Below are 25,458 nucleotides of genomic sequence, written 5' to 3' on the forward strand. Positions count from 1 at the left end.
CACTCCTCGCTCCCCTACTCACAACCCCGTTGCCCGTTGCCCACACTCTCTGGTCATGCACTCATCTCACACTCCTTACTCACACTCCCCACTCACTCTCACCCCGTACTCATACTCCACCGCTCACACTCCTCCACTCGCTCCACCTCCTCATTCCCCCACTCACTCCCACTCCTCCCCCCACTTCCCCACTTCGACTTGCCCTGCTGGTTCCCCCACTCGCAATCGCACACCCGCTCTCCCCCGTACGCTCTGTGTGCACGCGCAGCCCCCGCTCACACTCCCCCTTGCAGTCACATCACTCTCTCGCACACACACGTACTCTCCCCCTCCCTTTTGCACCGTCGTGTGCGTGCTCACACGCACTCTTCCATTCGCACGTACTCTTCTACTCGCACGCGCTCTCATCCTCACTCTCCCAGACGCTCACACCCACTCCTCCTGTACTCTCCCTCTCGCACTCACTCTCCCACTCCCTCACTCGCGCTAACGGAGTGGGAATGCAGGAGGGAAGGAGAAGGGAAAGAAGGAAAAGGAAGGAGGCACATCCGGGTGGCGGAGAAAGATGGATGGAAAAGGGAAGAGGAAGGGATGAAAGGGAAAGGAAGTGAAAAGGAGGGCAAGGAAATGAAGGAAAGGGAAAGGAAAAAGAATGAAGGGAAGAAGGAAGGAAATGGGAGGCAAGAAAAGGAAGGGAAGGAAAGGAATGAAAAGGAAATGGGAGGAAGGAAAAGGAGTCCGAGGGAGGGAGGAAGGAAAAAAGAAGGAAGAAAGGGAAGGAGAGGAAGTGCAGGAAAAGGAGGAGGAAAGAAAGGAAAGAAGGATGGGTGAGGAAAAAGGAAGGCCAGGAAAGGAGGCAGGGAAAAGGGAAGGCAGGAAAGAGGGAAGGAAAAAGGAAACAAGGAAGGAAAGCAGGAGAAAAGGAAAGAAGGAAAAAAGGGAAAGTCGGGAGAGGAAAAGGGAAGAAGGAAGGACTAAGGAAAGAAGGAAGGAAGAGGAAAAAAGGGAAGGAAAAATGGAAGGAAGAACACATGCAGGAGGGAAGGAAAAGGAAAGGCGGGAAAGCAAAGAAAAAAGGAAGGCAGGAAAGAAAAAAAAGGAAAGAAGGAAGAAAAAGGAAGAGGAAAAGGCAGGAAAGAAGGATGAAGGAAGGGGAAAGTATGAGGAAGGAAGAGGAAAGGAAAGAAAAAGGAAAGGCAGGAAAGAAGGAGGGAAAAGGCAGGAGGAAAGGAAAAAAAGGAAGAGGAAACGCAGGAGAGAAGGAAAAGGAAAGGCAGGAAAGAAGAAAGGGGAAGAAGGCAGGAAGGGGGAAGAGGAGAGGCAGGAAAGAAGGAAGAGGAAAATTTTGCAGAAGAGAAGGAAGACAAGTCAGGAAGGAAAACGGGAAGAGGAAATGCAGGAGAGAAGGAAAAGGAAAGGCAGGAAAGAAGGATGAAAGAAAGGAAATTATGAAGGAAGGATGAAGGAAGGAAAAAGTAAATGCAGGAAGGATAAAAAGGAAAGGCAGGAAAGAAGAAAGAAGAAGGCAGGAAATAAGGGGAAAAGTCAGGAGGGAAGGAAGAGGAAATGTAGGGGGGAAAGAAGGAAGAGAAGAAAAAGGAAGAGGAAAGGCAGGAAAGAAGGATGAAAGGAAAGTATGAAGGAAGAGAAGAAAGAAGGAAAAAGGAAAGGCAGGAAAGAAGAAAAGAAGAAGAGGAAAGGCAGGAGGGAAGGATGGAAAAAAGAGGAAGAAAAAAGGAAGGAAGAAATGCAGTATGGAAGGATAAAAGCAAGGAAAAAAGGAAAGGCAAGAAGAAAAAGGAAGGGAGGGAAAAGGAAAGGTGGGGAGGAAGGCCGGAGCAAAGAAAAGGAAAGGCACGAGAAAAAGAGGGCATGAAAAGTTAAAGGCAGGGAAAAGGAAAGGGAGGAATAAAAGAAAAGGAAAAAGGAAAGGCAGGAAAGAAGAAAAAGGCAGGAGAAAGGAAGGAAAAGGAAATGCAGGAACAAAGGAAGGAAAAAGGAGGGAAAGGGAAGGAAAAGCAAATGAGAAAACGAAAGAAGGAAGGAAGAGCAAGGTGGGAAGGGAAGGCAGGGGGCTGGTTACCCAATGCGTGCTGTCGCTGCAGGAGAGCAAGGGCTACGACTTCGAGTCGGAGACGGACACGGAGAGCATCGCCAAACTGGTCAAGTACATGTACGACAACCGGGACAGCGACGACATCAGCTTCACCACCCTGGTGGAGAGGGTCATCCAGCAGCTGGTAATGCTGGGAGCAGGGGGTGGGTGGGGACATGGGGACAGACAGGGACACGCACCCCCCAATACAGACAGACAGACACAGGCACAACTGCACTCCAGTACTGCCCAGGGTAAGCTGGCTGGTGCAGCACCGTGCCTGTGCCAGACTGTGCCACAGGACATTCTGCAGCACACGTTACGGAGTGGTGTTGTCTTTCCCACCTCTGACAGTTCATCTCAGACATACATTCGTTTTCCCTCAACATTAGGCAATACTCATGTGAAAAATGTCTAAATTTTGGGGCACAACAGTATCTCGAGGCAGCCAGTCCCTGGTGTGTGGGGTGGCGAGCGTGCAGGGGGTGGGAGCCGGTGTGGGAGGGTGAAAATAAGTCCGCGCTTCAAATCTTCCCTGAAACCTCCATCTGGAAGAGATGCTGACCCCTTGCGGGAACTTCGCTGCATAGCGTGTGGTTCCACGTGTCAGTTCTTGCCGAGTCGTGCACAAATCCTGCCGATTTGCCCGGCAGGAGCTGTTAGTAGCAACAGACCCAGGACACGTTTTGCTGGCAGATTGCGGTGGCTCACCTCTACGTTCGGTGGCATCGCACCTGAGCAAACACCCCAAAGTTTTGGCGCTTCTTTTGCCAGGTGTTTGCCTTTGTAAGTCCCCTTACTGCACTCTGAACTAACGCAGGAAGACTTGCACGTGTAGCCACAGATGTCCGAGCGCAGTGTCTGTCTGGAAGTCCAGAAGACTCATGAAGCGGTTGAGGATGAGCACCCCGGGCTCGGGGGAGGGACGCCCTTCCAGAGCTTTCGGTGGTTCTGAAGACGGCCGTGAGGTCTTCTGTTTGGTATCTCTTGTTTGTAGAAACGCGGGTGCAGCTTCTGCGCTGGGAATCCTGAAACGGTCGCCCAGGCCTCAAATGAAAGGATAAACAGTTTGTATTTCTTTCGTTCCAGGAAGGTGCTTTCGCCCTTGTGTTCAAAAGTGTTCATTATCCTGGTCAAGCGGTCGGTACCAGGTAAGTGTTGCTGTGGGAAAGAACGTTCTTGTTGCACCCTATATGTCCCTTTTTTTTGTCCCCTCAAGTTAGAAGATGATGGAGTAGAGGTTGTTCTCATCACGCTGTATATGCTGGGGTGGGTGTGGCTGCTGTTTTTCATTTTCTTTCTCTTGTTTTCCATTTATCGTAACAGAAAATTCCCCAAAATGTTTCGAAAATTTCATAGTGACCACCTGTATCACAACTGGTCTGGAACAGCTTTTTTTGTAGACTCTGGTTGTGAGAGCTTTGAAAGCTGGTTTTCTCTCTCCCTTTGTCTTTGCATTTGTGGCAGCATTTGGACAAGTCCTCTGTTTGACTTGAAGTTGGGCCAGCCTGGTGTTCGCGTTTTCTGCTCCGCTTTTAAACGTCAGCATCAGTCGGGTTGGTTTAACCATACATGTGCCTAGCACAGGTTTTGAATTTCGGTGCCAATAGCTGTTTGTAGATACGTACAGTGAGCAACAGCCGGCGTGTTCCTGGTTCGAGTGTCCGTGGGATTGCAGTTACTCTTGCAGAGTTTCTGCTAAACTTGAGACAGATCCCTCACGTCTTTGCGTTGTGTTTATTCAGAGATTCTTTCGCTCTGTCTTGCGGCCTCCTGTGTTTGCAGCACTAACAACTTATCTGGGAGGAGCTCGCTCTTTTTGAGTTCAGTTCAGTTGCTGTGCTAGAGGACAGCAGTCCCTTCAGGTTGGATGTCAGGGTGATGAATCTTTGGGCACTGAGGGTTGTAACTCGATGTCTTCCTGCAGGCGAGGCAGCCCCCTGCTAATAGGAGTGCGCAGCGAGCACAAGCTCTCCACCGACCACATCCCGATCCTCTACCGGACGGGTAAGTGTGAGCACCCCCCTCCCCATAGGAACCAGGTTCCAGTCACACGCAGGCCAATGTACAAGCATAGAGTTTCACAAACAATTGCGTGCTTTGGAATACGTACTACACTTTTAAACTTTCATCTGTAAATTAAACCATTGTAAAAAAAAAGATTCTGTTTTTTTTAAGTAAATTTTTAACCACATGCTATACCACCATATATCTCAAGTTAGTCTGTAGTTGTATAATCAAAGCTTTAATGTCCAGCGGTTGCAAGGAAAACACATCTTAATGCAGCAGAGTGGGATAGAATAGTTCAAGTATAGTGAAGTTAACAGTATAGTTAAACTTAGATACCCAAGTTTCTATTTTGTGTGTGGCATGTTGGCATTCATGGACTTGGTTGTTTTCAAGAAGAAAGATGGCCGTGCGTTCAAGGCCGTAGGCTTTTCACTATCACAAACCTTTCTCCCACCCCCCTGACATAATTTTTAAAAAGTAGGCTGCTGTTACCCTCTGTGTGGCAATCTGTATTTATGTTGTCTGTCCATCTCTCACATGTGTGTTTTACCACTGTAGACACGTAGTTGCACCCTTGAAAATGAAAAGTGGCTAAGAATTATCCTGTAATTTACTGTTGTCGGAGGAGTCTGAACCTGTTCAGTTACTGGGCACTGGACTAGTTCTCTAAGCACTGCAGCGATCAGAAGGACTTACTGTCACAGTTTGTCTTGCTGCTTCCTAACGGAGTTGCTAATGACAGCTTGCTGCAATGTAGCGTGAAGAACCAGTCCCAGTAAGCTTTGTCTGTGTTTACTCTTGGTTGATGTTGGTTAATTAGCAGTAATCCTTAATGTATGTATGTAACACTTTTTTTTTCATGATGATCTGAAGTTTGTTTTGTTGTGTGTTTTTTTTTTCCAATTACACTTTCAGCTGTACAATCTATGGATCATTCTTTTGATGGAATATCCATAAAAATGGAGGAAGGTGCCTACCAGAGAAAATCTAATACTTCAAATTTCAGACAAATCCTCCAGTTCCTTAGGAAAGGAATCATAAATAAGACACATATGCATTGTCTCTTTAATATGTGGTTATTGCTTTCTGTGTAGTGTAGTGAAACAAATAGGATAATCGGAATTCCTTCTTGATCAGAAACACCATGTGCGACACACAGAGAGAAATCCACCCATCGGTCCACCCATCCCATTTCAAATATTCTGACATCGTGCTCAGCGTATGCACAAAATTGATGACTTAGTGCAGGTTGTGCTGCGTGCTCCCTGCAGCTCTGATTACAGAAGGAAACAGTAAATTACCTTAAAAAACCCCCACAAAACAATAAAGTGAAACCCTGTTAGGAGGCTGCTAATAATCCTGATGCAAGCATTCTCCAAAATTCCTTCTGGAGTTCAGATCGTCAAAAAGCTACGTCCTCCCTCCTGATCCTGGTGTGAATCTGAACTGCAGCTTCTGGTAAAAGCAGTAAGGTTGACCTGAGGGTGGAACTTACTTCCCTTTGCTCGCTTATCAGGGTGAACCATTTTTAATTCACATTACATACTTTAATTTTTTTAAAGACTAGCCTATTGTATGTGATGTGATGAACTAAGACCACATCTGAAGCAGGAGAGCACTTTTCTACAGGAGGAAAGGATCTGATTCTTAGCTACTGTAAATAAATGTGATTCCAGCCTCAGGCACTCAGTGGGTGAAATCTGTGCGCTTTTGCCGAAGGAGAAACAAACCTCAGTTTGTTGAAAGGTGAACTATGTTTGTTCTCTGTCAGGAGCCTGGTTTACCTGAAGCCAAATAATTAGGCGACGTTTTGTTTCTTTTTACCAAACGTATCTCTCTTAAGTCACTGTGAAGCGTTTAGAGTAAAATTATGAAGTCAGGTGAATTCCCAGGGGTTTTAAGAACCGAAGTCCCTCAGCTTTCAGAGGCACTAAGGCTTTTCTGAAAAATGGACGATATGAAATGTTTGGGTTAGAGAATCTTTGACTATAATCACTGTCTCATTAGTTGTATAATGCTGTCATCTGAAAACACCTCTTACAGAAATCAAAACTTTAATGCTGCTCAAGCAAGCACGGAAGAATCTATTAAGAAGCAGCTATATTAAATCTGTGCTGTAGGACCTTTGCAGAATTGCCGTATGCTTGGGATTGTCATAATGGAGAGTGAGGTGGTACCAAAATGCACTCAGAACATACCCCTCCCCCCGCCCATTTTTACTGTACCTCTGTTACTTCTCTGTGATGTCTCCGTTCTTTGATTTAGAAGGGAAAAGATTAAAAGATTACTTCTGTGTCACTTCTAAATTCTGGTAAATGGGAGGTGGGTGCTGTAGAGCAACAATCCAGGTTATCCATAGATAAATGGACAATCTATGGACAAATCCATAGTTAACGTAACAACCATAATTGGCTGATAATACGCACTGTAACTTTCAATCACGCCTTGGTAAGATATACATACGGTGTATGTGTATGTACACAGTAAGAACACATTCCAGTTACAGCCCAGTGTAGAATCTGTAATGCAGGAAAGCAACGCAACATAATAAAGGCAATGCAGGGAAACGTTGTCTTTTGAGAAACAAAATTTGCATGGTTTGATCATGGTGCTTCTGTTGGAGAACGGCCACTAACACCTTTGCTCTGTCCTTTCTCAACAACAAATCAGTCTGTCCTGTCTCAACTCAACGACAAAGGAGTTGTTTTCCTCATTTACTGACTTAATAACTGAAGTGGAGGGCTCTAAATTGTTGGCTGAGTGGAACCTTCTTATTAAGTATCAACATGAAAGCAGTATTTTTTCTTTACGTTTTCATTTGCAGAAGTATAAATCTAAACATCAGAAGCTCTACTTACATCACTGAATCAGATCAGTATCCAGTAGATGAAATGCAACATTAGAGCTCATGGAACAAATATATGAGAGAGTAACTTCAATGTTGGTATTCTTCAGCAATAGTCACCTTTTGCTAGATAAGCCGATTAATCCACCCCCACCCCTTACCGTACTGTGCACAATGACTGGCAAATAATTTTGTTTGAGCAGTAGGTGTTTTGGTCCTCATCTGCGCTCCTGATGAGCTTTGCCACTGAGAAGTATTTTCTGCAGTTAAAGAGGAGGCGGAGTATTGGGAATTGCCAGAGTACTTGCGAAAGGATCCCTGGTGAAACACTGAACTTTTTTAAAGGCGTAGTACAAGTTTTTCAGAAGTTGACTCAGTCTGATGTCCTTCAGTACACCTAGGTACTTCCCTGGCAATAGCATAAGACTCGCAGCAGTTTACCAGCTGTACAATTTTTCGATCCGAATGAGGCGGTCGTATTTGATAGCTCAGGAACAACGCCGAGTACTTAATCGTGTATTTCCTGATCTGTGTCTGAACACATTCGCTCAGCCAGACAAAAATAGGTTTGGGTTACATCTGCTGGTGCTCAGTGGAACAGTGTGGTTGCACAGATGGCAGCTCTGAAAGAATTTCCCCAGCGCTGAGAATAATTGACAAAGAAAGAGCAATCCTGCTCGATTTCTCAAAGCCTCAGGAAAGTTAGTGAAACAGGAGCACGGGAGAAACTTAAAATGATAAACAGGGAACATTTCTCAACCGGGAAAATGTTGGTAAATGTGACTGCTCATAAAGCAGCTTGAGTTCTCTTCTCCTAGTGGAGCCACACGTAAACTTTCATTTGAATTTTTACTGATATTTTCCTCTAAACTTAAAACTCTGCACTAACATTACACTTGCAGACTTAATTCAAAAGCACACAAAACCTTGCAAGCAAACCGAGAAAGGGCACAATAACACGAGTGCTAGTATGCTGCCCTCTTCTAATGTCGCTGTTAAATTTACTGTGACCACGCACGGTGATGAAAATAGTGCTTCATGTTGGTACTGTCCTTGGGACCTCTGGTTGAGACACTGCAGCTGCGTTCCAGATTTGTCAGTATACGCAGTACCTAATCCTCGTGTCTTCCAGGTAAAGACAAGAAGGGAAGTTGCAACCTGTCTCGCGTTGACAGTACCACCTGCCTTTTCCCTGTTGAGGAGAAAGCTGTGGAGTACTACTTTGCTTCTGATGCTAGGTAATGTTTTTCAGTATCTTCTAGCATATATAAAAATATGCCATTTAAAGCTGAGGCCTTGAACGAGAGGTGGGGAGGCTGTGGTTTCTTTAAGAATAATAGTAAATTATGTATATGTGGCCATTGCTTTACAAACGTTAACTAGTTACCGTACATGGCCCTGAAAGAGACAGAGGTGGATTAGATGAGAGTTTCTGTTAAAGAAATGAACGCTCGCTTTGGAATAGTGGTGTTATCCTTCTTCAGGCACATCTGTTGGTAAGATTCCAGAGGTGAGTGATAGGAAACCTGAGAGGGTACTGACCTAAATTAACAGGACAGATGCGAATTATCAGGACAATTGTGTGGATTCTCCAGGGATCTCCTCACGCCTGCAATACCTTTATCATCAAAGGTGGCTTATTTGAATCCCAGTGGAGGGAGGAAAGACGAACTTGACAGGAGCCTTTCCAGAGCTTTTGGTTTTCTCTTTATTAGGGAAATGAACACTTGTTCCAGAAGTGTAAAAATACTGCTGTGGTTGACTTCTGCAGCTCTTCTTGTCAGAGCATTTTGGAGAGTCTTAGGACACCCTGATGTGTTCTGATTTTAGAGAGCTTTTCAGTGACTTGCCCTAGGTCAGAACAAAAGCTACTAAAACAGGGAGCTGATGTATTACGGTACAGCTTGCCTTGTTCAACTGAGAGAGAGTACAGACTAAAACCTGGTCAAAGATTTTAAACCCCGCTGGTAATTCCAATATTGACCTTCCCCAAGTACACTGCAGGCGGGGAAGGTATTCAATAGTACCTAATTCTTGGAGTGCTTCTGGGCAGATCTCAAAGTACTTTAACAGGTGGCCAAGCTGTCCCCAGTTCTACAGATGGGGAGAATGAGATGCAGGGAGGGACAATGGCTTGTCACTGGAAAAAACAAGAAAGGAATCTGCACCTATAGTTGAGCACCCTGTGTGCTGGGGCAAATTACTGTCTTCCTGACTTCCGCGCTCTAGCTCCTAACGGTTAGATCACATTGCTGCACATGCTGCTTTGTCTGAGGAATTCATAGTTTCTTCTTAAAACAGGCACTGAAATTAATAATGAGGTAGGTGGAAAAAATCCAGTTATATTGGCAGTGTGGAAATGTACTTTACAGTACTCCTCTTATTTTAAAAGAAATTCCATTGAAATGAGTAACTTTCTTGACTCAAAAGCTGTATGTTGGATTATAAATAGGGCTGTAGCCCTCATCTTTCTGTGAAGAATGATGTCTTATGGCAAATGGTGTATGCTTTTATAGTGCTGTCATTGAGCATACCAACAGAGTGATTTTCCTTGAAGATGATGATGTAGCAGCTGTGGTCGATGGCCGTCTTTCCATCCACCGGATTAAACGCACAGCAGGCGATCACCCCGGACGCGCCGTCCAAACCCTGCAGATGGAACTTCAGCAAATTATGAAGGGTAAAATCTTTTGGATGTCACCTGTGTAGATGCACAGGTCCTCCCCGGAGTCACAGAGTAAGTCAGGTTGAAAAAGACCTCTGGAGGTCATCTGGTCCAATCCCTGTGTTAAAAGCAGGGCCAAGCAGATCAGAGGGGGCTGAGGATTTTGCCTCCTGCTTGGAGGCATCCGTTTTTTCCAAGCTTGATCCCTAGCAGGCTTGCCATTCCGGATCTGACCCTTCATTGACACATTCTAGTAACTTGCACCTAGCTCTCATGATGAGCTGATGCTTTGGTAGAAAAAGAAGTGTCATCTTAATAATCTGACTGGTAACTGGCTTGTTAGTGACTCTGGTCCAAGCTTTTCCCTATATACATAGGAGAAATGTAAATTACCTGGAGATAACTTAAAGTATTCTCATTTGTTTTGTTTGTTTGTTTCTTTCTTTCTTTTATAGGTAACTTCAGCTCATTTATGCAGAAGGAAATTTTTGAACAGCCAGAATCTGTTGTTAATACGATGAGAGGAAGGGTCAACTTTGATGACTACACTGGTAATTGAGATTAAGCCTCCTTTATTTTTGACAGCTCAGTATCTAGTAGTTATTCACAGTAGTTCTAGAGGAGGAAGCAGGTGATGACACGGGAGATTAAAACATGCTGGTGTAAGATGACGCGCGTCTCACAGGGAGCACTTCCAGAATTACATGCGCTGGTGGCAAGATTACTTTTTGTGCTGGTTTTTTTGCAAAGCGGTTGGTGGCGATTGTAACATGCTGTGTGGTTAGCACGAGTAATCTGGAGAATTTCTGCTACCTGGCCACCCTAATTTTTCTCTCTGAATCTTGCTTACAGTAAACCTTGGTGGGTTGAAGGATCACATTAAGGAGATTCAGCGGTGTCGTCGTTTGATCCTTATTGCTTGTGGGACAAGTTATCATGCTGGAGTTGCAGTAAGTGGTCAGTCTTGATCTGTTTGCGAACTGGAGCTAGAATTGAACAGCGGGCACAGTATTGCATGTGTTGAGCAGGTTAAGGATTGATTTAAGGTTAAGACAGAGCAATGATGAATGAAGACCCTTTTGAAATCTGCATACACCAGACTTTCCATTCACCAGCAACAGCAGTAGGAAATAAAAGTTGAAGAACTTGAATACTTACGAAAATGTTGCCTCTGACTTTCATTGCTATGGAAAGCTTTAAAAAACAAAACCTGCTCTGTCATAAAAGACAGTTGGCAGGGGAAGAGACAATGCAAGAGCAGAATGCAAATGCTGCAGCAAGGTAGGGGCTGCCATGAGCCGCAAAGGATTTCCTCCTTTGCTATCTACGCAGACAGCGATGGCGCCTGCTTAGAGACGTCTCTCTGCTTGCCCAGTACAGTGAAGAGGTTTCGCTTTGTACCTTACAGAAGTACTGGCCGTGCGTACAGCCAACACGCAATTTTGTTTCGTCAGGGTCTGACCTCATCATTGGTTAAAACGCCATGGCTGTAGATGAAGCCTTTCTAGACTGTACCTTGGCAGCCCGTAATGTTGCAATTAAAGGTACTCCACAACTTCACAGAGGAATCCTTTAGCTTCTCTTAGAAATGCTGCAAAACACAGCTACGTTAACTGATTTACAAGGACCAGAAAAGAAAATTTTTCTTCATCTTGGCTAGGTCTGTAAGATAATGTTAACAGTGATCCGTCGACTAGCCAAAACAAGTTTCTGTCTTGGCCTGGATACAGGTGGTGGTTTCTGAGTTCTTCAGTAATACAAGTTATAGTCTGATAGAAGGACACCCTGTATTATATAATATATATGTAGTATTATATAATAAGTGAGACTTATTTAAGAACAATCTACGTGTGAGGGAGGAGTTGGCCTCACGGGCTTTTTGTGGTGCCAAAAGCAGGGTCGCTTTCCACAGCGGTAGTTGTGTGACTTGAGTGTGGGTATACTGAGTAATTAAAATATAATCCAGCACGAATTTTCACATAGTATTTTGACAGTAATATTTTCCAGTGTGTGGCAAGTAGAAGGCTTTTTTGTACTCCAAACACTTGTTTTCTTAAACGCGATGTAATATGCAACTTTCTGACATCTCCTTTTACCAGACCCGTCAGGTTCTGGAAGAACTGACTGAATTACCTGTTATGGTTGAACTAGCCAGTGACTTCTTGGACAGAAACACCCCTGTCTTCAGAGACGATGTTTGCTTTTTCATCAGCCAGTCAGGTATGGTCTCGCTTTACCACCCACTCCCTCCCCTCTTTCCTGTAAATGTTAGCTTGGGAGGGAAAAGGCAGTAGGGCCAGATTCTTGCGCCTGCCTGTAGGATTGCATGTGGTACGCGTGAGAGAAGAAATTGGCACACACATACTAGAGATGGGGAAAAAATAGAGTGGTTCTCCTCCTGTCCATCTGCATCCTGGTGCATGATTTTGTTTAGCTGAGTCTTACATATGGTAACAGTAGTTCTGTTTCCTTTCTCTATGAGGAAATATTCCATCAATCAACAGACTAAAAAAATGCTGCTGAGCTCTGGGTAAAGGCAGCTCGATAGTTTCTTTTGAATAGTTTTAGTTCTCTAGTTAAAGCACTGCCAAATACTAAGCTATATGGTGGATCGGATCCATAAAAGAAATGAAACTATTACACACAAGTATCAAAAAATACAACAACCTGGGAATGGAATATGAGATAAGACACGCTTAAGCATAAAAAAGAAAAGTTATGTATGTCACATTCAAAATATTTTCAAGGACAACTGCAATACAAAACTACAATTTTTTTTCCTCTTAGTTGCATTTACGATTGTAGATTTTCATAACTGATCTTCAGCTTTGATACTAAAACGAGTAGTTACATTTTCTCCATAGGTTAAAATACTCTTTTGGTGGCAAGTTTTTCTTCTCCGTATCAAGTAATTCGGATCCCCTCTTTGTAGGGGCTCATGTAAACGTTCCGGCTTTCCCTGAGTTTTTGGAATACACATGCAGATGTCGCTTCTTCCCCTTAGAAACTGTACTGTCCCAGTCTAACAGGGAACACGATTGAGGGCACACTAGGGAATGCATCTTTCCCCTGAAGTGTTGGATGTGGCAAGCTAACAAAGATTTTCCCGGAACTTGAGCTTGGTCATCAGGCAATACAAAACCAAAGTAAATTTTGAGCTCAAATAACCTCAGTTCCCCCAACCCATAAATCTGTTTTTCTAGCCTTAGATTACCACCCTGCCTGACTTGCTTTAAGTAGTGCAGTATGTGGAACAGTTTTTATGCATTGGTGTACTGAAGGAGAAGTGTACCAAACCTTGGGGTTTTTGTTCTCTATTGTCACCTTACACGTGCAGGAGTACTCAGAAGAGGTGTGTCCTTTTAGGACAAAAGCAAACTGGTAACACTAGATGGAATACACAGTAGTTTCTATTTCTAGTCCCATCTCTGGAGCTCAGCTCACAAGCGGCACTGCTGGGATCATCAGTGCCAGGTTTCCTTCCCCCCCATCACGTTCATTTAAACCAACTTTTTCTGCTTCTTTCTATCTAGAGTTTTTGAATCGGCATGTTAAGTGAAGTCCGATCTAAGCCAGCTTCTGTTTGCATAGGACAAACAATTTTGAACAGGGCTAGTTAGTTTTAGGCATAAGCTCTTTGATCACAGATTTGCAAGCTCTCGTGTTGTTGAGCACCATCAGCCAAACAGTTCCATGGGTTTCAATGGCAGTAAGGTGGTGGCAGGACTCAGAAGGCTAGCTGTAACTTAATGCCATTGCATCTACTGTACACTTCAGCTATCCCTAATACCTGTTCTCCCCCCACCCCGCCCCACCTTGCCCCAGGTGAATTTTATTAACCAGGAAAAGGAAGAAAGTTGTTTTTGTTAAAGAAGATACACTTGAACTGCCTCTTTTTTTTTTCTTTTTCCCCCTGAACTGTAGCAGAACACTGACTTTTCCTTACACCAAATACTATTGTTAGGTTTTGTGTTTTCTAGATTTCACTGTCTTCTTTTGAAAGAAGGGATTAATAATCTCACTGATTATTATTGTTGTTGTTACTGAAACTCTCCCTGACGGTGTTGGCTGTAGCATGGGTCCTCTGTTAAATGCTTTCTGTTCCCTTTTTACCGGTTGTTGTTGATGATTGTGTAGTTAATGACCATGTGCCCAGCAGCACTGTTCATTTTCTTTTTCTTGTATCTTGCAAAGGGCATTTTTTTTTTTTTTAAATGAAATATTCTAAGGAAGCAATATGACACAGTGTGCCAGGGCTGAAATAACTACTAACTCCTTTGACTTGCAGGCAAATACAAACCTCTAAGATTCTACTTGGGAAATCAGTGCAATTTTACATCTGCAGTGACAGCAGTAACTGCTACTGAACTGCAGCATTGTCAATACCTGTCTTTTCAGGTGAGACAGCAGATACTTTGATGGGTCTTCGGTACTGCAAAGAGAGAGGAGCCTTAACCGTAGGAATAACTAACACAGTTGGCAGCTCTATATCACGAGAGACAGATTGTGGAGTCCATATCAATGCGGGACCAGAGATTGGGGTTGCCAGTACCAAGGTAAGTAATAAGTTTATAGACCTCACTGATTATTATTGTTGTTGTTACTGAAACTCTCCCTGACGGTGTTGGCTGTAGCATGGGTCCTCTGTTAAATGCTTTCTGTTCCCTTTTTACCGGTTGTTGTTGATGATTGTGTAGTTAATGACCATGTGCCCAGCAGCACTGTTCATTTTCTTTTTCTTGTATCTTGCAAAGGGCTTTTTTTTTTTTTTGTAAATGAAATATTCTAAGGAAGCAATATTAAACGTTGAAAACAAAGGGGTCTTGGAGGGAAGAATTCCCTAAGAGGCAAGAATTCTCTCCTCTTTGCCATCGTTTGTCTTGAGGTGCAGACTCTGTTTAAACTAAGATCTAAAGATGAAAACGGAAGTTAAAAGACAAGATTATAGAAAGTTTGACAGCATGTAACTGCCCATAGCGGCACTGCTTTACTAAAGAAAGTGTGATGTTAAAACTATACTTTCAGCAAATGGGGGAATGGTCTTTTACGGAAAACCAGTATGTATGTCCACCTAACAGAATTATTCTGTGGTTGATGCATCTGGCCATGCGTGATACAGTATAAAATAACTCACTTCGCTGCATTTCATTTTGATGAAGTGCTTCTGCATGGTGAAATCTGCTTTGATTTAGTTATATTTAGAGGCGAGATGATGTCAATCTGTTACATAAATTCAGCCAAAAACCACATTTGAGTTTAATAGTTCATTGGGGAATTTGATCATGGAAAATTCGTGAGTCTCTTGCAAGAAACTCTTGAACGAGTTGTTTGTCCCTGGGTTGTTTTCACATAGCCAACATTACAGTCTGGAGATAACTGAAAATGGCATTTTCTCTCTGGTGATGTGGGGAGTTACCAAAGTTGTGCGTATATGATATATGAACTTGAAAAGCTCTTGCCCTAAGGTTGTCCAGAACTTCATTTTGGGAACATACTATAAACAACCCAAGCATTGTTAGCATGACTGTTTGGTGCTATTTACTTCTGTAACCTTCAACCGCACCAAAACAAAGTAGATCACATTCCATATCAAACTCTGCTAGTCAGCGTAACTGAAGCTTTTCTAGATTCCTTCAGAGCTATTGAAATCATCTCCAATATAGCAACATGAAAGTTTGTTTGATCATTGTTTAGGAAGGGACAGAAATACTACAAACCTTAATCTTATTTCTAAGCAACTTCAATCCCAGGCTGGCACCACAGACCATTTCATAACATTTGTCTTACAAGGGCTTCAGAGGCTAGGCTTTGCAATAGCTCTTTGATACTGTGCCTGAAATGTTTGTGCGAATAGAATTGCCTTAACTTGAGCGCTAATTTCCCTTGCCTGTGCAGGTGATTTTTCCCCAAAGTCCGTGACACCCGTCACTATGCTCTTTTAGACAAATACGGAGCCTTACCACGGTGAAGAGTTCAGAATCTGTTCTTAAAAGAAGCGGGGTGGGAAATCACTTACCTTTTCAGCTGCCTTTGTGTTCCTTGAATGCGGTCCAAAAAAATTTCAGCTAGCTGTCCTGTTGCGACGGCCAGATGTTAGTGGTGGGCTTCCACTGTACACCGCCAGTCAATGGGTCTGCCTGTCTTCAGTGTTTTCAGCATTTACTTGCAGTAGAGAAGGACACAGGTATGGTCACAAAATAGGATTTAATAGTCACCAGGGAATCTTAGAAATATTCCATTTTGCTTGTTGTATCTTAATCTCTTGGAGCATAAGGAGATCGTGCCATTGCCTGCCTCCATTTGAGATTTGCTCAAATTAATATTTGCCCCGTGAATTCCATGTTCATCTTTGCTACTTAATTGGAAGGAAAGCTGCCATTTGGTACCATGTTAAGAATAAAGTCAACAGCTAGTCTAAGGATTTTACATAGTAGGTGACGACCGTTTGGTTACTGTCTTAATGATGTGTTTTCTTTCTCTCTCTCTCTCTCTCTCTTCTCCCCCCTTATTAGGCCTATACCAGCCAGTTTGTCTCTTTGGTGATGTTTGCTCTGATGATGTGCGATGACAGAATTTCTATGCAGGAAAGGCGCAAGGAAATCATGCGTGGTCTAAAGGGACTGCCAGGTAGGAAACTGCTGCATTTATTGCGTCTTGCCAAGTGAAACTCAATAGCACAGACGAACTTCAGCAGTGCCTGAACTTTGCTTTTGAAAGACCGAGGGGATCAGGTATGTGCAACGTGGCTATTAGCAATAACTTTTGCAACTGCATTCTCTGTAATGTCTTCAGACCACTAAATTGGACTAATAAAATACTGAGTCCAGTTTTTATGCAAGTTACTGCTATCCGTGTGTATGAAGTATAAACAGTATGTATAGTTTGAGAGGCACGGGCATATAAGCACATACAACTTGAGTTCTTCTCCTTCCTTCTAGACTTAATTAAAGAAGTGCTGAGCATGGATGATGAGATCCAGAAGCTGGCCACAGAGCTATACCATCAGAAGTCTGTTCTCATCATGGGACGTGGTTACCATTATGCTACATGTCTTGAAGGAGCTTTGGTAAGAGATTTCTTTATTTAAAGCTGGTTCAAACACACTTAGCTATGGACCTCAGATTTCAGCACAGGAAACGACACGTTTCCTACAAGTTGTTTGAAAAGCAGCTAACAGCTATGGCGTGTTGGCTGACGTACTGGGTCAAATAGCTAAAACTCCCCGTAACACTGCTGAGACTTCCACTTAAAGATACCCAGGTCACGTAACAGCCACAGGCTACAGTGGGTTAAAAGGGTGACTTTTCACCATTCACACTGGGAATGCTTTGCTGTGACAGACTGGGCACCCTAATAAAATCAGTTCTTTGAACTGTTGGGGCAGCATTTCCAGGAATGCTCAGCATCCAAAACCGAGCATGTACTTTCTAAAACCTGTATGTTGCAGTTTCTACCTTTGAGGAGATTCCTGTTGTTGTAAGTGCTGTCACCCACTGACATGCCAACGTGTCCTCTTTGCGTTTGCCTGCCCAGTTCAAGACTATGATGATAGATATGTTGGCTAATGGCAAATCATAAGGCCTGTGGGGAGGTTTGGTGTTAGAACTGTAAGTGTTGATGGCCTGCAAGCAGCTCAGCCCAGATGCATTACTTCGATCTAGGTTTTCAGGCTGGCTTCTCTACAGATAGATTCTGAGGAGAGCCAGAATGCATTTTTACAAAGTTACAAAGAAAGTGGAAGAAGCCACAGAGATGGTTTAAAAAAAAAATTAAAAGTTTGCCCAAAGCTTTGTGAATTATTTTTTTCCCCCCATCTAGAAAATTAAAGAAATAACCTACATGCACTCCGAAGGGATATTGGCAGGCGAGCTGAAGCACGGCCCTCTCGCGCTGGTGGACAAACTCATGCCCGTTATCATGATCATCATGAGAGACCATACATATGCCAAGTGCCAGAACGCTCTCCAGCAGGTCATTGCACGGCAAGTAAGTACCTGTAAAAGTTTACAGTGCATCAGAAATGTTGCTTTTAATGTAAAAGCAGTTTACAGGACACCCAAACTATTTGCTTTAGTGTCACTGCCTAAAATGTGAATTCAGTAGATACTCTGGGCGTTTCAAGGGCAATTTTTGCAGCAGATTGCAGAAGCCTAGTGTGGTTTGGTTACCCCTTAAAATATGCTACAGGGATGCCCATGGGATGCAAAGCTGTTTTGTTCTAAATTAAGTAAAAAGTTCTTGCCACTGGTGCTCTGAACCAGTGAGAAAAGAACCTTCCAGACCTGTTTTTCTTCAAAGTTTCCCTGTTGCAGGGGCGACCTGTCGTGATTTGTGATAAGGAAGACATTGAGACAATTAAGAACAATAAAAGAACAATCAAAGTTCCCCATTCAGTGGACTGTCTGCAGGGGATCCTGAGCGTTATCCCCCTTCAGCTTCTGGCTTTCCATCTTGCGGTTCTCAGAGGATACGATGTAAGTACAGTATTCCTTCCCTTCTGCACTCGTGTTTGCTATCTGCAGATCTGGAAAAGATGCGTTGGGCGATGTTGGAAGCCTGTGGGGGTTGCCTGCATAATTGCTTGAGCTACTGGAAGGACCAGGTTAAACGGTAGACCTGGCAATTACAGAAGCTTCTTGTGAACAAAACTTGAAGGCAGTCTAGTACACTTGGCCGAGTCTTGTGCAGTTTGAGTTTGGACATGTGTCTGTTTTCTGGTACAAGCGTACAGTTTCTGGAGGGCTGGTAGGAAGGTAAAAGGAAGGTAGCAATCCACAGAATGATGTTTGACAAGCAGAGTCTGTCTGTGTTAGGCATTTGATCTTAATACAGACACTGGCCTCTACCTTCTATCATTTGAGCACTGTAACAACATAGACTAAAGGGACTAACTCCTTAGTTCTTGACAGAGGAGTCATAACAATTGAGGTTTATGGACTTTTTCTGCACCGATTATCCTAAATTAACACGAAAATATGTTCAATCGATTTCAGTTTAAACACAGAACAAACATTCCACACATTACAAAGTTATACACAAACAAACAAAGTGTGTAAATACTCACAAGCGTGTTCTTTCTCCTCCCTCTCTGCAGGTTGATTTTCCAAGAAATCTGGCCAAGTCCGTAACTGTAGAGTGAAAGATCATCTGAATCATAGGGGCAAAGGGGAATTAAATGAAAGACTTTTTTTGGTACCAAAATAACTTGATTTTAAAGTCCCCTAGGTAAATCTTATTTTGGTAAATCATTGTTTGTGTATAAGGTCACCGTAATTCCGTTACATTAGTGATTGTCAAATTGATTCCACATGCTATGTCAATAGCTTTGGGTTTTTTTGAACAATAGACTTCCATGAAAGATGTTAAATGGTTTTCTTTAAAGATTACTGAGTCTTCTAGGTAAGGGGCCCTCCACTTTAAGATAATGTCATTGTTTCTTAGCCAGTGTGGCTCATTCCAATTGTTGATGAGAAACCATTGAATGAATTACCTGTCATGCTCTCAGGCAGTGAAGCAGGATACCAGAATATACAACTGGAACAAGAGCTGTTACTGGTCATGCTTGTGCAGATACTTTAACAGTGAACGAAACTGTAAACAAGCATTTGGGGTCAATTTCTGCCTCACGTACAAAAAGGAACTCAACTGACCCGTCACAACCTCCTAAATTTTAGGCACGTGGTAAATGTGCTAAGAAAATAATGTTGTTTCTGAAGGATTTTATCTATGCCAAATACCTAGCAAGTGACAATCTCGTAGCCTCGGTGGGCCACAACGCACTGTGTAACACCAGCATATACCTGCAGTTGTGCCCATGAAGACAGTGGAACTCACACCTCCGAGTGTAAATGGAAGCAGTGTCTGACTCGGCATGGATGCTTACCAAAGCGGGGGGGAAAGAGAGGAATATGAACAGTGCTCAGTTTGTGCTGGTGTTCTGTTGTTGCTGTTGGGGTGTTTTTTTAAAAAACAAGTAGAAGTCTTCCTGTGTTGAGGATTTTTCCCCCTGAACTGAGCACTGTAAACACATCCTAAGGAACCAGCTTTATCCTGCTGCAGGTCACTTACTAATCTGAATGCACAGAAGACGGTTTCTGCCTTGTAGCTCTCCAGCAGAGAGACGGCACTAAAGCTCCCTTTCTGAGGCTTACTACATTAGCCAAAGTCCCTTAATAAAAGCATGGGTTCTGGTTTATTTAGGAGCAGTTCATATGTGACTTGTGTCAAATTCAGCTGGTTTAAAATTGGAGGGGATAAAAAAGGCTTGATAGACACAACAGAAATGTATACCTTGGTAATAGTTTTATAACAAGCTTGCAGAGAATCAGAAATTACACAAAAAATATGCCTTCAAAACTTAACACTGACTTTTTCAAAGTCATTAATGGGCAGTTAGCTATGTATTTTCTAATGCAAAAAGGTGAATTTCCTACCAGCTTGATGGGTTTTGAATTAGCTTTACACACACACACCATAAAAAGAAAAACACACTACAAGGCGTAAAGTAATGCTTGCCAAGAGCTGGTGAATATTCCAGGTCACTTCCCTGGAAGAATTGCTTTAACAAATGCAGTGCCTGGGGGCTGTCCACTACCCTTTGAAACCCAGCTCTCCTTGCACAGGATGCTAGACTATTGCTAAGTAGCAGTAATCGAGGCCGACTCGTACAATGGAAGACGACTGCTCAAGACCGAGGTGTTTCCAAAGACTGTGTCTGTAGCAATTCTGCTCCGTATAAAACCACAGTAACTATTTAACTTCAATTCAGTATCAGCTCAAGGCTTAGTTTTATTATGAGAATGACACGCTGCGTGCCTGGAAACAGCTTCTCGAAACCAATATATGTACGTTTATTAATACATTATATTCAGACTATTAATTTATGAACACGTTGTGCTGCCAGTGTCTGTTTAAGAACAAAAGTAGTAAATATTGCATTTTATTTATACAGCATTTACTGATGAGGCACTGACTCATAACAGTTATGTGCCTCTGCCTAAACATGACCAGTAGACTTCCCTGCTTCATTTGAAGACGATACTTGTCCTCAAGGAAAAAACAATGCGTGTTCAATGCTAACAATTTGAAGACAGTTCCTCTTCCTCCTCCTCCCACTCAGCTTGCTTAAAGAGAAATTGTGCAAACCTTTCACGTGGAGGGCTGGAACCAAGGCAGGGTTCCCCCCCCAGCACAAGGACACAAGGACTTGCAGTATCAGATCCTGTTTCTCGTTAGCATGGGATCTAACGTGAAAGAGCCCTGCAAGAGAATTATTTTAAGATCTTTTTCTCCTATTCCACTCAGAAGAAAAGCAGCAAGCATTGCTTTTATCTAGCCTCGTACAGATGATTGTCCGCTAGCTTACCGAGTCTCCTAGCAAACAGGATGGTAGCCATCCCTGTTAAAATACAAGTAGCTATTCAGTAAAAGTTCGATAATGCAGGCTGTTAAATATTTATGAAAGTTGTATACAAAGAGGACCAAAGAACAGGAGCCTAAGTTAGAAATGTAAGTCTGACGCTCTCATGTCAGGTGTAACTGTACAGATATTGCTGAGCTATTTGGTTTTATGCTGTGATAGACAAATCCTTATTCTTTGTAATTTAAGGCATTAAAACTCATGACAGATTCTTCATTGTCAGAAGTAGAGGTAGTTGTCACCCCCTGCACTCTGCAAGTTGCCAGCAAACTGCCTGAAGTGTATAAAACTCTGCCTGCCAAAACAGAGGTTTAGTCGCTACTTGCAACTAGGCTGTCGGATGTTGTAATGCTTAATATCAGAATGCTGCGGAGCACACTTGCTATGAAGAATTTCTCTGATGAGCATGGTAGGGAATCCCTTAAGCATCTCATTGTTGTTAATTGCCATGCCTGTGTGAAGTGAGAATGTATAAAGGACTCTTCTTAGCTTTCGTTACCTCATTTTGTCTAGGTGTGTTGCATTTTGATGAACAGATGATGTTTCTCTTTTCCTTAGAAAACTTTTAGAATGTCTTGTGATATTTATTAACAGCCAGTCAGTCTTCTGCTCTCCAAAATGAATGTTTTGCTTACTGAGCCAGTAAAATTCCCTCCTTCCTAACTGAGGTGTTGAAAAAGTCAGTAGCCCTGTCACTAAAATTGAGCCACAGGTAAATACAGATAAAGGCCTTTGCCATTTGGAATAGCAGCTGCCTATTACTGCGTACTTTTGTCAGAATTTATTTTGATTTAAAGTAACTGTTTTCCTCATTTATGTCACAGAGGCTTAAGGGGAAGCTCACGCCCATAGGCCTTGGGGTTTTTTAATTACCAAAGACCTGAGAACTTCAGGCTCAGCACATGTTGTTTCTGCCTAACAGATCTCAGACAAATTCCACACTGCTAGTAAGGTTATTCCACACACAATAGGAAATTAAGTTGTACATGAAATATACTTCTGTCAGAAAGGTTTTCCCTCCTAGCTCTACTGAAGAAAGGCTGTAGACAGTGTCAGATGAGTAAGTACTGTCTGCACGCACATTCTTATAAAAAGCCCAAACCGGTATTTGGGTAGCCCTGTTCTTGTAAGGTGCACCAATGACATGGCAAATGCCATCTCCTTTTTAGCATGGTCTTACTGACTTGAAGGTAATTACGTACCGCTAAGACGGGGACGCCCTTCTAGCCAGAAGGCTGCCTTGACACCCGTATTTGTGAAGTCTCAACCCCTCTGTACTGAAAGAGCTGAAAGCTTCACACAGACCATTTCTGAGTCAAGTGGGAGGGAGTTCATGGACATGACACGATGCGTAATCATGCTCAGTTAGGAGCCTTAAGGCTAGCCTAGACACACTAGGTCTGGTTAAGCTGCAGATTGAAACATCTAAAGGCATAAGGAAGACCAACACATTAGTGCAAAATTGGGCTTTTCTCCTCTCTAGCTGTCACTGGTAGTCCTTGATGGCACAAGTAGGTGCCTGGCAGCAGCGTGTCGGATGGAGGGAGGGACTGAAATTCGGCGCTTGAAGTAGCACGTCAGTGTTTAGCTGTGGCTAATTTTAGATCCTACCTGAATGTACCAAACTTGCCTCAAAGCACGGCGTCCCTCCTCTACATCAGAAACAGGAAGAAGAAGAAACAAAGAAGTATTTGGTTTGAATAAAAGGAAAGAAAACTATTTGCCTTCAATTCAGTTTATGTAAATAGACGTCTGAAGTGGCAAATACCACCATTTCTTCCCTTCTAGATCTATTTGCCTCTGCTTGTACATATCCAGCTGGCTTGGTTTGTGGGGACCAGTCTGTATCTTGTTTCCTGTTGTGTGCTGTACACAGAAGATGTCTTACTTTTGTCTGTAGTGTTTTATAATTTGGGTTTTGTCTTTTTGCTTACTTTTTTGTATCTATCTCACCCTTTGAATAAAATCAAGTGCCCTACATTAAACAAATGGAATTACTGGTCTTTAGTTAAATCCATTTAAGAATAGGTAATCCCTATGAAAGTTAAGGGCAGTACGTACAAAGCAGAAAAACACAGGGCTTAACTCACCTCTCTCCTAAGCGGCCAGGCTTTTTTTCATGTCTGAGATAGATGATAGAATATATTTCAGCTGCCCTTTCCTAACCATGAGTTTGCCACTAACCAAGAAGCAAGCCCAGAAAACACCCCTAAGGCAGAACAGTTGGTATTGCCTTCTGTACCTTAATTCTCATTTAACTACCACTTTTCTATCACCAGGTGAGACCAAATTGCAGTCAGCACAGCCCATACACAGCCCATGCTTAGTGAATATTCCTCACGGTTTCTTTTTCCAAGAAAGAAACCTGTTCGGGTAACGCACAGACAGGCTGCTCTGCAAACCCAGCAGTGGAGGACTATGACACACGTGCTGAGATGATAGTATAATTAAGTGCACATTCTTGTAAGACAACAGCTGGGGGCTTAGAGATTGTTCATGTCTAAAAAATGCCAGGATAACTTTGCAAGTGAAACCCACAATGACAAGAGACTGTCTGAAATTTCACCCCTCCTCCAGTCAGAGCCATTCGTGGATTAATTTCTTCAGGGACCTTCACCTCTCCAGGGGAAGAATATCAAACACGATCATTTATTTTCCTAGATAAAGTGAGCAGCTTCGACTTGCTTTTCTCAGAAATACCTTTCCTATACAAGTACCGGTATTGAAAGGTCACGACGCTACTTTTTAAGGCTTATTGCCTTGAAACAATGCACATATGTCCTTAGTATCACAATAAAAGTCGATGCCTACACAGATGTTGGGAGCAAGACGGTCCACTTTTGCTTGCTCAGATCTGCAAACATAAACAGCAGTCCTAGCTTGTATTACAGTCATAAGCAAAACCGGGTCAAACAGCTCAAAGCTTCCATTGTCAGAGCTGTAGGTCACATCTGCTCAGGACACTAAAGGAGCAGGGAATATTGCAACGAATCAGCACGGGAAGTTGGCTGTGCAGAATCTTCCCAAAGTGAGTCCAGGGCTGCAGCACCCTCAGTCTCTCATTTAGCACAAGACACCCCTTCTCAGGCTATACACCGCGAAGCAGAGAGTTGAGATTCTCGTCAGCTGCTGTCACAGGGCTGGCTGCATTTCCAGTCACATCGGGTAGGGGACAGGGCACCCACGTTTCTTTAATACATTCCAAGTACTATACTCTGAAGAGCAAGGGAGCTGTATCATAACAGCTACAAGACACTGCCAGGCTCATTTCTCCATCTGGGCCATCTAAGCACACACGTTATACAGCACGTGTAACTTAAGCTAATAAAAATGGCAGTGAGAAGGCAGATGCTAAGGACACATCCAGAGTCCTTAGCAAGTCAGTCCTGAGCTCTGGTTGCAAGAAAGCCATTTTCTTAAATCCTGACGTGGCTAAAAGCAGTAAGACAAGGGGCAGAGGACCTGCAGGCCTTTTGCACAGAAACTCTTCAATCCCGCATAGAGTTGGTCTCATACAATATGACATTTGAAGATGATTAAGCTCCCAGAAGCTAAGTGAGAGTTACAGAAGGGCATAAGCATTTGGTTTGAATAAATTATAATAGATTGCCTGCTCCAAAGCACTCCTAGGCCCCTCTAGAGCAACCTGCTTCCTGACATTTACCCTTCACATGCTTCCACACTGCGTGGGCCTTCAGCACAGCTTCAGTGCTGAGCCTCAAGCTGCTGACTATACACATTCATGCAAGTTTCTTTAACTTATATATTTACCTTTTCTGCTCTACAGCAGCGCTCACCCTTGCTTGCAGCAGTACTATGCATAGCCAAGACCCTGGGAATGGTGTTTATTCAACACCTTACTCTCCTCTTGCTCTCTGGTAAACTGTTTTTCACCACTGCAGAGCACACCTGTAGCCCTGGACAGTATCTGCTTGCACAGAAAACACCCAGGTAGTGCCTGGGATCAGAGAAATGCCACCTGCCCCCCACAAAAAAAAGCCAGTTCTCAGGTCACTGTAAGGTGCTCAATGGGGAAGCAGCAGTAGGGTATGCTATGGGGAATTCTTGCCCCAGAGCCCTTTTGGACATGAACAAGTTTGGAAAGAAAACGGTACGCAGCAACATTTTTTCTGGACATAGGCAGAACTAGGAGGGGATGTTTTGCCTGTAAAATTGACTCCCAGTTACTAGGGTGCTATTTCACAGAAACACTGAATAGCAGTGGGGCCATTCTTTCTTACACATTAGCCTGATCTGCTACCCGGGGCAGGCTGGTGTTCATAGACTGCACTTCTTGGTTTGAAAAGAGCGACCTTTCCTTACACCACCTCAGAAAGTGGTAAAAGCTATTTTCTAATTTTTTTCCCCTAAGAAAGCAGACAGCCACACTCGTCACGATGGTGTGAAGATACACAAAGAGAACG

The 25,458-nt window shown here is 43.2% G+C and overlaps 1 protein-coding gene across 1 annotated transcript in view; it reads left to right on the forward strand.

Moving 5' to 3' along the window:
- GFPT1 (glutamine--fructose-6-phosphate transaminase 1) overlaps window positions 1-25,458 on the forward strand; it is a 39,987-nt gene that overhangs the window by 9,093 nt on the left and 5,436 nt on the right. Inside the window, exons 6-18 of the mRNA XM_009273800.1 lie at window positions 2,106-2,240; window positions 3,185-3,246; window positions 4,023-4,102; window positions 8,083-8,188; window positions 9,467-9,630; window positions 10,071-10,166; window positions 10,468-10,565; window positions 11,715-11,835; window positions 14,014-14,171; window positions 16,128-16,242; window positions 16,554-16,681; window positions 17,434-17,601; window positions 17,928-18,089. Coding sequence (XP_009272075.1) covers window positions 2,106-2,240; window positions 3,185-3,246; window positions 4,023-4,102; window positions 8,083-8,188; window positions 9,467-9,630; window positions 10,071-10,166; window positions 10,468-10,565; window positions 11,715-11,835; window positions 14,014-14,171; window positions 16,128-16,242; window positions 16,554-16,681; window positions 17,434-17,601; window positions 17,928-18,089 — 1,593 coding nt within the window. The remainder of the gene's footprint in view (window positions 1-2,105; window positions 2,241-3,184; window positions 3,247-4,022; window positions 4,103-8,082; window positions 8,189-9,466; window positions 9,631-10,070; window positions 10,167-10,467; window positions 10,566-11,714; window positions 11,836-14,013; window positions 14,172-16,127; window positions 16,243-16,553; window positions 16,682-17,433; window positions 17,602-17,927; window positions 18,090-25,458) is intronic.

The sequence above is a fragment of the Aptenodytes forsteri genome, unplaced genomic scaffold, assembly GCF_000699145.1.
Source record: "Aptenodytes forsteri isolate BGI_AS27 unplaced genomic scaffold, ASM69914v1 Scaffold127, whole genome shotgun sequence".
In the NCBI taxonomy this organism is placed as follows: Eukaryota; Metazoa; Chordata; class Aves; order Sphenisciformes; family Spheniscidae; genus Aptenodytes; species Aptenodytes forsteri.